The sequence below is a fragment of the Bison bison genome, unplaced genomic scaffold, assembly GCF_000754665.1.
Source record: "Bison bison bison isolate TAMUID 2011002044 unplaced genomic scaffold, Bison_UMD1.0 scf7180017864341, whole genome shotgun sequence".
Classification (NCBI taxonomy): Eukaryota; Metazoa; Chordata; class Mammalia; order Artiodactyla; family Bovidae; genus Bison; species Bison bison.
In genome coordinates this window covers 4,872,883-4,883,468 of record NW_011494913.1, presented here as the reverse complement: position 1 = coordinate 4,883,468, position 10,586 = coordinate 4,872,883, and the positions used below count along the sequence as shown (strand labels likewise).

At 41.1% G+C, this 10,586-nt stretch overlaps 1 protein-coding gene across 1 annotated transcript in view; it reads left to right on the top strand.

The window, feature by feature from the left end:
- Positions 1-10,586, top strand: part of PTPN20B (protein tyrosine phosphatase, non-receptor type 20B) — a 33,998-nt gene that overhangs the window by 12,575 nt on the left and 10,837 nt on the right. The window contains exon 6 of the mRNA XM_010854513.1: positions 6,987-7,321. Within this exon, the coding sequence (XP_010852815.1) occupies positions 6,987-7,321 (335 nt within the window). The remainder of the gene's footprint in view (positions 1-6,986; positions 7,322-10,586) is intronic.

Below are 10,586 nucleotides of genomic sequence, written 5' to 3'. Positions count from 1 at the left end.
CTGTTGGTGGGAATGCAAACTAGTACAGCCACTATGGAGAACAGTGTGGAGATTCCTTAAAAAACTGGAAATAGAACTGCCTTATGATCCAGCAATCCCACTGCTGGGCATACACACTGAGGAAACCAGAAGGGAAAGAGACGCATGTACCCCAATGTTCATCGCAGCACTGTTTATAATAGCCAGGACATGGAAGCAACCTAGATGTCCATCAGCAGATGAATGGATAAGAAAGCAGTGGTACATATACACAATGGAGTATTACTCAGCCATTAAAAAGAATACATTTGAATCAGTTCTAATGAGGTGGATGAAACTGGAGCCTATTATACAGAGTGAAGTAAACCAGAAAGAAAAACACCAATACAATATACTAATGCATATATATGGAATTTAGAAAGATGGTAACAATAACCCTGTATATGAGACAGCAAAAGAGACACTGATGTATAGAACAGTCTTTTGGACTCTGTGGGAGAGGGAGAGGGTGGGATGATTTGGGAGAATGGCATTGAAACATGTATAATATCATATATGAAATGAGTCTCCAGTCCAGGTTTGATGCACGATACTGGATGCTTGGGGCTGGTGCACTGGGACGACCCAGAGGGATGGTATGGGGAGGGAGGAGGGAGGAGGGTTCAGGATGGGGAACACATGTATACCTGTGGTGGATTCATTTTGATATATGGCAATACCAATACAATATTGTAAAGTTAAAAAATAAAATAAAATTAATTAAAAAAATAAAACATCTTATGCATTGTTGCAGCTAAAACAGAAAGTTTATTACTGAGACGTCTTCCCCTTTTGCCACCCTAAGCCCTTACCAGCTTCCCTGATCATCTTGTTTAGACACACAAATACGGTGCTGCTATTTCTGTCCTTTGTCCTGAACAATGAAGCTGCCAATCTACCCTCCAACAGGAGGCTTCCCTTTGATCGTTGCCAAAGACTTACTCATTGCTTTCCAGGGCTAGTTTCTTCCCCACCCAGTTACAGATTCATCTGTCTCAGACCTTCCAAAGAGCAGAAATAAAGCAACACAATTTTACTTTTAGGGTGGAAATCTCATTTTTATGCCTCACATTCCTTTCAAAGTCAAAAAAATTTTCCCAAATTAAGTTAACATTTTTCTTCCTACAAAATGACCTTCTTCTTTATCCTGTATCTTGTTTAGTTTAACCACTCATTTGTTCAAGCCAGAGAACCCGCGTCAGCTGCAGTATCCAAAGTGGTCACAAAGTCCTTTCAATCCTGCCTTCTTAATACCGCAGGAGTCCTCGCGCATCTCGATTGCCACTGCCGCTAGCCTAGATTGAGCCTGCTTTCTCTCTCAGCCAGTCTCTGTCTTCTTCACTGCCTCTACTCCCATATACTCACAGTAGCTACTGAAATAATCCCCCTAAAAGCTCTGAAGGCACAAATAAGTTACACGAAGTGGCCAAAATCCCCCACTTCTGCTGCATGACCTTCTCTTTCCCAGCCTGCACCTGCGGCTTCATGACAGGTTCCCCACGATCAGGTGACCAAGGACAGGAGAACTGGGCCCGGGTAACAGATGGCTCTACATGCCATGCAGGCTGCGTGCCATGCAGGCAGCACCTAGGAGTAGCTAGCAGCTGCTCCACAGGGCCTTTTTGGGACATGCCTGAAAGACAGTGGTGAAGGGAAGTCCTCTCAGTTGGTAGAACTTCAAGCAGTGTACTTGGTTGTTCATTCTGCTTGGAAGCAGAAATGGCGAGAGGCACAAATCTTTATTAATTCATGGGCTGTAGTCAGTTGTTTGACTGGATTGTCAGAGACTTAGAAGAAACATAACTGGGAAGTTGATCACAAGGAAATCTGGGAGAGATAAGTGTGTATAGATCTCTCTGAAAGGGCGAAAACATGAATATATTTGTGTCTTTTGTGAACGTTCATTGAAGGGTGATTTAAGAAGAGGTTTTAACAATCAAGTGGATAGGATGACCTATTCTGTGGATACTAGTCAGCCTCTTTCCAAATACTCCTGTCATTACCCAATGGATTAATGAATAAAGTAGACTTGCTGGCAGGAATAGAGGCTATGCATGGACTCATCAACATGGACTTCTCACCAGGCTGACCTTGCTATGGCCATTTCTGAGTGCCCAATCTGCCAGTAGCAGAGACCGGCACTGAGGCCCTAAGATGACAGCATTTCCAAGAGTGACCAGCCCCCTAGCTACCTGATGACAGGTTGATTACATTGAATTGCTTCTGTCATAGAAGGAACAATTGCTTTTTTGCAGTCTAAAATAGACACAATATGGATTTGCCTTCCCTGCATACAAACTTCTACCAAATCTACCAAATGGACCTGAAGAATGCCTTACCACCATCGTGGTAGTCCACACAGCCTTGCTTCTGATCAAGGAACTCACTTAGAGGCAAATTATTTGTGACATTGGGCCCATGATCATGTAATTCACTGGCCTTGACACACTCCTCCTCATTCCGAGGGAGCTGGCTTGATAGAGCAACGGAATGACCTTTTGTAGACACAGTAACAGTGCCAGCTAGGTGGCAGTACCTCACAGGGCTGGAGCAGTGTTCGCCAAGAGGTTATATTTGCTCCAAATTAGGGTCCAATACATGATGTATTTCTGCCACAGCCAGGAGTCAGGAGTCAAGGGATGGAGATGAGAGTGGCCCCAGTCACTGTCACCTCTGAAGTGAAAGCTGAAAGTGAAAGTCGCTCAGTTGTGTCTGACTCTTTGTGATTCCATGGACTGTAGCATGGGTAGCCATTCCCTTCTCCAGGGGATCCTCTCACCTCAGGGATCGAACCCCTGTCTCCTGCATTGCAGGCAAATTCTTTACCGTCTGAGCCACCAGGGAAGCCTCACTGTTACTGCTGCTGCTGCTAAGTCACTTCAGTTCTGTCTGACTCTGTGTGACCCCATAGACAGCAGCCCACCAGGCTCCCCCATCCCTGGGATTCTCCAGGCAAGAACACCGGAGTGGGTTGCCATTTCCTTCTCCAGTGCATGCAAGTGAAAAGTCAAAGTGAAGTCACTCAGTCGTGTCCGACTCTTAGCGACCCCATGGCCTGCAGCCTACCAGGCTCCTCCGCCCATGGGATTTTCCAGGCAAGAGAACTGGAGTGGGGTGCCACTTCCTTCTCCAATACTGCTAGTTACTGCTAGTGATCCACTAACACAGGTTTTGCTTCCTGTCGCTGTGACCTTGTGCTCTGCTGGTCTCAAGGTCTTAGTGGCTCTCTTCATTAATGGCATCTGGTATTTGGTAAGGACTTTCCACCTGAAAACTTGAGTCTTCCTTGAAGGGCAGCAAATCATGGAATTATTTGTAGATTGTGGAGTCTAGAATTGCTGCATAATACGAAACAAATGACTTAGGTGCTTTGAATAAATATTCCTTATCTGAAAGGCATGAATAATAATATGACTCTTCAAAGGACTGTTTTGAAGTTCAGATGAGGTGATGCATGGCTTGCGTGTTTGCGCTAAATTCTCTTTGAGGGGAACTGAGACTAAACCGCCACCTCCACCTTTCTCCTGTGGCCGCCAGAGCTATTTCTTTCCTGCTGAATACAAGCATACCTGGTCTTATAGTGCTGCACTTTATCGTCCTTTGCAGACACTGTGTTTTTTTTATAGATTGAAAGTTTGTGACAAGTCTGTGTTGAACACCATTTTTCCAACAGCATTTCTTCACTTCATGTCTCCGTGCCATGTTTTGGTAATTTCTGCCATGTGTCAGGCTTCGTCATTATTATCGTATCTGTTACAGTGATCTACGATCAGCGACTGTGACATTACTCTCGCAAAAACAGTACAACTTGCTGCAGGTTCAGATGATGGTCAGCATCTTTTTTTTAGCAGTAGGGTATTTTTTTAAATTAAAATATGTACTTCATTTTATATAAACATAATGTTATTATTGCACATTTACTAGACTACAGTGTCGTGTAAACATAACTTTTATATGCTCTAGGGGACAAAAAAATTCATGTGGCTTACTTATTGCAATAGTCCCTTTATTGTGGTGGTCCGGAACCAAACCTATGTGGTCTCCGATGTATGCCTGTGTTCTATAGTTTGTTTCTGAAATCCTTTCCTTTTATATATTCCCTTTGTATGTTCTGCATCCTTCAGTATTTTAATAATTATTGTCCTTCTTTTCATCTATTTTTTTTTTTTTTTTTGGTTCTGGGAAAATTCCTTAAGCTGTTTTCTAAATCACGAATTTGTTTTTCTGTTTTCTTCTCACTTTATTTTTTTTTTTAATGGCATAAATAGCATTTATTTAATAATTCAGGAAATCTTATTGAATACTTCATGTGTCATCTAAGAACTTTTCTAAGGGATTTGGACTGGCTTTTCAAGATAGAGATGTTCCTTAATTTTAGTACATGGATATACAAAATAAGACTTTAAAATGATTTCAAATAATATTTAAGGCTATGAAGAAAATAAAAGGAGATTGTGATGGAGTGTAAGGGAGATTGGCAATCTTTATAACAATGCCTACAGTCTATTCATTGTTAAGCCCAAGCCCTGTGCACATGCATTGCACCATTATAGCTTCAACTGTTATATTTTTCCATTACTGGGAAGAGGATATCTAGGGTTGAGTTACTGCTACCAAGAAAAATGAGCAGATTTTTAATGAGGCTGTGTAGAGTTATTTTTCAGAAGGTCAGAAGGCAGCACTTTGCTGAGAGTCCTTCTGGTTTTCAGGTAGGCCTGGCTTACCTCCACAAAGCAGGTCAGACCCATTCTCCAGATACCAGACAACTTGGCAAGAATTCTGGACAGCAGGCTCTTGAAATTCCAATATTTCACCCTGAATAGGACACAACACCCACAGACCACTATGGTAAAATGATCAACCATCTTCTGGAAAATCCAAGCATGATGTTATTTAAAAATGAAGTTTAAATGAAATTCTGGGCTTTGGAGTCATTCAGAACTAGGTTTAGCTTCCTGTCCTATCTCTTCCTTTTTTTTTTTAATTTTTCAGCACTTTATTTATTTATTTTTTATTTGATAAATTTAACGCCTTTTATTGCCATACCTCATTTTACTGTGCTTTGCTTTAGTGAACTTTATAGATACATACATGTTTTTTTTTTTTTCCTTGTTAATTTTCTGTTTAGTTGATCTATCCGTAAGTGTGAGTGGGGTATTAAAGTCTCCCACTATTATTGTGTTATTGTTAATTTCTCCTTTCATACTTGTTAGGATTTGTCTTACATACTGCGGTGCTCCCATGTTGGGTGGATACATATTTATAATTGTTATATCTTCTTCTTGAATTGATCCTTTGATCATTATGTAGTGACCTTCTTTGTCTCTTTTCACAGCCTTTGTTTTAAAGTCTAATTTTCTTCTCACTTTAGGGATTTTTAATTGATAAATTGTGTTTTTTATTTGAAAGCAAGCTTTTATTACTTTAGATTGTTTAATTTTTACTTATTAAATTCCCCCTTTGAAAATAAAAAGTTACTTCCTACTACAAAACGGTACATATTCACTGTAAAAATTTAGATAATAAAACAGTCCCTACTAGCATTTGGATAAATGCTGTGCTGTGTTGTGCTCAGTCGTGTCGGACTCTTTGTGACCCCATGGACTTCCAGCAGCCTGCTGGTCTTCTCTGTCCATGGGATTTTTCAGGCAAGAATACTGGAGTGGGTTGTCATTTCCTTCTGCAGGGAATCTTCCCCACCCAGGAACTGAACCCACATCTCCTGCATTGGCAGGCACATTCTTTACTTCTGAGCTACCAGAGAAGCTCTTATATATGATATATATGTATATATACATATATATGATGAAAGATCTCACTTTAATGCTCTTTTACCTCCTTTGTAATTTAATAATGTAACAAATTTATATCAATAAACAGACATATATATGTATATCATCCTTTAAATAATAAAATAATGTTTGCTGAGATTTAATTTAAAATACAAATAAGAGTTTTTAAAGTATTCTTCTCTTATAGAAAGGAAGATATTTGCTGTGATTTCTCAGAATGGTATCCTTTTGTGGAGTACTAGGTATCTTTATATATCTAGTGATTGTTTTGTCTCTTCATATTTACAAGGAGAGATTTATGTCTGCTATTTTTGAATTTGAGAAAGGTTCTGTCAGAACTGGTGTAAGCCCTGTTCAGAGATCTTGTCACAGTGTGTTTGGTAGATGAGCGGGCTTCCTGACTTGAGTACTAGGGAGGAGCTACTGGTGAGACCCCTGCATGGCAGGAAAAGATCCTTTTTTTATTCTCTCTGTAGGAGCAGTGGTGGAACCAGAGCTCCAGATGTCCATGTAGAGTGAAGAGAGAGTTCCCGGGCCACTGAGCCACGTAATTGACTTTTCCCCTCTCAAATTTGTTAATAGTCGTCCATACTTTGAGCAAGTCCCCTTTGTAGCATCCTTTTGCCACAGTACTTTTGCTTTCATGAGCATGCTGTTTCACCGGTGAAAGCTGAGGATGGACACAAAAGATGGCCACTCTATGTGCAGGCAGTCGATAGAATTCTAATAATCCTAGAATTTGTATAAACTATCCCAGTCTTTTTTTTTTTTTCCAAAAACATTTGTTCCTTTCTGGCCACTGCTGCTCTGAGCTTTCAGGTTCTCTGGATTTGTAGGAGAACGCCATTCATTCATTTGCTCCTTCAGAGGGCTCCTCCTTTGCTGTGTTTAGTTATAGGCTAGGAGATACCTCCCTTGGCCTATTCCTACTTGTGCCATATGTAACACAAATCTCTCAAGATGTCTGGATACTGATGGCATTCTTCTCTTTTTAGTAGAAACCGATTTTTTTCTAAACCTTACTCTAATTGTATATTGCTAGAAATTTCTATGCCATCTTTTCTATTAGTCAAAGAGATAAACAGATTTACTTTTGTGAAATGGTTTCATGAAATCTGCGTGTATTGCACATCCTGCTTTTCCTTTATCTACTATATGTTTCTGTTGTTGTAACAGATGATTCAACACGTGTTCCTCTTGGAGCAAACAAGGACTACATCAATGCCAGTTACATTAAAATAGCCAATTCTAGAGAAGAGTACTACTATATTGCTACCCAAGGGCCACTGCCAACTACCACGAATGACTTTTGGCAAATGGTTTGGGAAAATAACTCTAATGTTATTGCCATGATAACCAAAGAGAAAGAAGGTGGAGTTACCAAATGCCACCATTACTGGCCTATTTCTATGAAGAAACCTTTGGAATTGAATAGCTGTCGTATCTTCCTGGAGAACTACCAGATACTTCGGTATTTCATCATTCGAATGTTTCAAGTTGTCAAGAAGTCTGTAAGTTAAAAAATAAAATCAGCATTAGATATATTTTTCCTTATATATGCACACATGTCAGAGAGGAAGTTCGGAGTAAGGTGGGCCATAGCTGGGGACACTTGTTTAAAGTAACTTGTTTTTACTTCTCCCTGCTACCAGAAACTAAGACAATGCCATTTCTTCTTCTGCCTAACCAAACTCTGACTGGAGAGATGAAATAATTGAAAAGGGGAGTTGGGGCGGTTGAGAAAGAGTTACCTAATCCTGGGGTGTGCTTTGGCTATCTCTGCTGAGAGGGACAGATGTGATGAAGTCCTTGAGACGTGCTGATAATCACTGGGCCGGGCGTGGCAGCAGCTGTTCGGGGCGCTCACTGGTCCTTGCAGTTACTGCGCTCAGTGGATGGTAATACCGAGATCTGTATGAGCTGCAGAAAGGAGGCTCTCTTTTGGTTTGGACAGATGATTTGCTAGAGGAGGTGACATCTGAATTTATCCAAGTGAGAAAAATGAAAACAGTAAGTAGATGATGAAGCTATAAAATAGCATGGGGCATATGTACAGAGAGATGTGGGTAGTTAAGAGTTTCTGGAATGTAAAAGTTCAAATGCCAGGGAGAAATGAGAGATGAGATGAGGCTATAGAAAATAAGTAGAGAAAGCCGGAACATGAAATGTTTTGGATTTCAGCTAAGGAGCACAAACTTTATTATGAAGATAATTAGGAGACATTGAAGAATTTTAGTAAGAAGGGTATATGATCAACTTAGGGCAACTAGCAATTAGATAGAAAGCAAAGACTTTGATGCTTTTCTGATAAAATTGGCAGAATTTATATGACTTATGACTTGTGACTTATAAGGAGTGTTCAAAAATTATACTGTCCAATATGATAGCCACATTTGACTGTTTTAGATTTAAATTATTTAAACTTACATAAAATACCAAATTTAGTTCCTCACTTGCAATAGCCATACTTCTAGTGTTTAATCACATATTACTAGTGACTACCATATGGGCAGCACAGATACAGAGCGTCTGCATTCTTGTAGAAAGTAATATTGGGAAGTATTGGTCTAGAATAATCCATAGAACAATTCATGTCTTGCTCTAACAGACTCAGAAAATAGCAAAGGAATGAGTTATAAGAGAAAGTGATGTTACATTGCTCTAAGTGGATTTGATTAGCAAGTAGGTAATACATGTGTTCTATAGGAGTGAAGGGGTAGGAGTTAAATTGGAAACTTGAAGAGTGATGAGATTTGGAATCATCACCAAAGAAGTTGGTTGGAGCACAGGCAATGATCAGGAAAAGGTTGCTGAAGGTGCTGAGGTTGGAACCCATAATTTGCAATAACAATAAAATATGCAACTATGTGATTTTTTTTTTTTTTCCTAACCATGGGATTTCTGAACAGAGATTATGGGACTGATTCAGGGAGGGATGTTGCTCAAGATATGCGGCAAGATTCAAAGGATGAATGGAGTTGACAGTTTGGTAAGAGAATGATTTAGATAATCAGTCATAAAGTCTAAACTTAGGGAGATGAATGGAGTCAGCAGCTAGGAGGAAATAGAGGACGTCAAGGGCAGAATTCCATCTAGTCACATTGTTGGAGGTGAAGCACAGATAAAGCAGTAGCATAAGAGTTTCTGCTCAGAAAATGATGTTGGAATCTGAGAACTGGAAGATTTTTGATACTGGCCATTATAGGTGATGGTGAGTCCAAGGAGTAATCACATTGTGAGGACTAGAAGACATGAATGGCCTCCTCTGTAAGAGAGAAATAAAAATGTGAGGCCAGCGTGTCGGTTTGGCTGTTGAGATCCCAAATGTGCCCTGTCAGAATCTGTGGTAAGGTGACAGTGATGAGAAGACGAAGTTAAGAGGTATGAAACTTAAAAAGAAGTGGAGTTTTTGTACAAGGAGAAGAAATAATGAGTTGGAAATTGTGTTGGGCAGCAAGGAGAATGCAACTAATCTCTAGACTCTGTAGTACCTGGAGCACAGGAGAATAGGTTGCCTGGATTAGAGAGAACTGCAGAGTGCAACACCCATGGAGGCAAGGCAAGGAAGTAGAAGCAGCATTTAGGGAAGTGATGATGCCTTCCAAGAGTTCACTGTAGCATGGGGGCCTGAGGAGATCAAACCAGTCAATCCTAAAGGAATTCAGTCACTGGAAGGACTGATGCTGAAGCTGAAATTCCAATACTTTGGCCACTCGATGCGAAGAACTGACTCATTGCAAAAGACCCTGATGCTGGGGAAGATTGAAGGCAGGAGGAGAAGGGGATGACAGAGGATGATATGGTTGGATGGCATCACTGACTCAACGGACATGAGTTTGAGCAAGCTCTGGGAGATGGTGATGGAGAGGGAATCCTGGCATGCTGCAGTCCATGGGGTGGCAAAGAGTCGAGCACGACTGAGTGACTGAACGGAGCTGGGGGTCTGAGTGAGAAGGGAGATGTTGAAAAGATAAAGTCGGGACAGAGACAGAAAGAAAGAATTGAAGAGTCTGAGGATCAGAGTACACAGTGGTGTGACCAGGGAGGCCGAGAATAATAACAGTGTTTGACATTGACGTCGGGCTTGCTAGCTGCGTGTGAGGCCCTGCGTTTGCTCTGCGCTGAGGCCCTGCCTTTGCTCTGTACGCCCGAGGATTTGCCTGAGGCCTCCCTCTCCTAACACTTGATTCCCCGATGTGAACCAAGTACTGTGTCAGACGCTGGAGGTAGAAAGCAGGCACAGGCTCCACTCTTAGAGTACTTACAGTCTAGTGGGGAAGGAAGATACCAGTTCTAAATGGCATGTGATGTGTGCTGTGGCAGAGAAGGACAGCATGCTTGGAGAATATAGGTCAGGTGGGAGGCCCAGAAGAACAATCTGTCTGAAAAGATTCAAATGTTCAGGTCCACCTGTGGAGTTGGCAAGGTGATCTAGAATGGTGGCCTTTGGGCTGATGTTCCCAGATCTCAAGACCATAGGGCTAATGTTTGAAGAATCTGCCTCATGGTACTGGGTCAGGAAAGCAGTGATGCCCACCTTTGTGCAGATTCTCAGTGGTCACCAGTGTAGGAAAGGTTTAATTCCTGAAATACGTGATGGAGTGAGACCTATCCTCACTGGTTCCTTCACGCGATTTTTAAGCATCATTCGCCTCGTCCAGTTTCATGTACCAATGATTCAAACTTGAGTCTATTTTCTAACACCATAGAAAATGGTATTTTTATTTGGAACTTGGGGGGGAAAGTGGTGCATTAAGGAGAAGTAGAGAAGGAGTG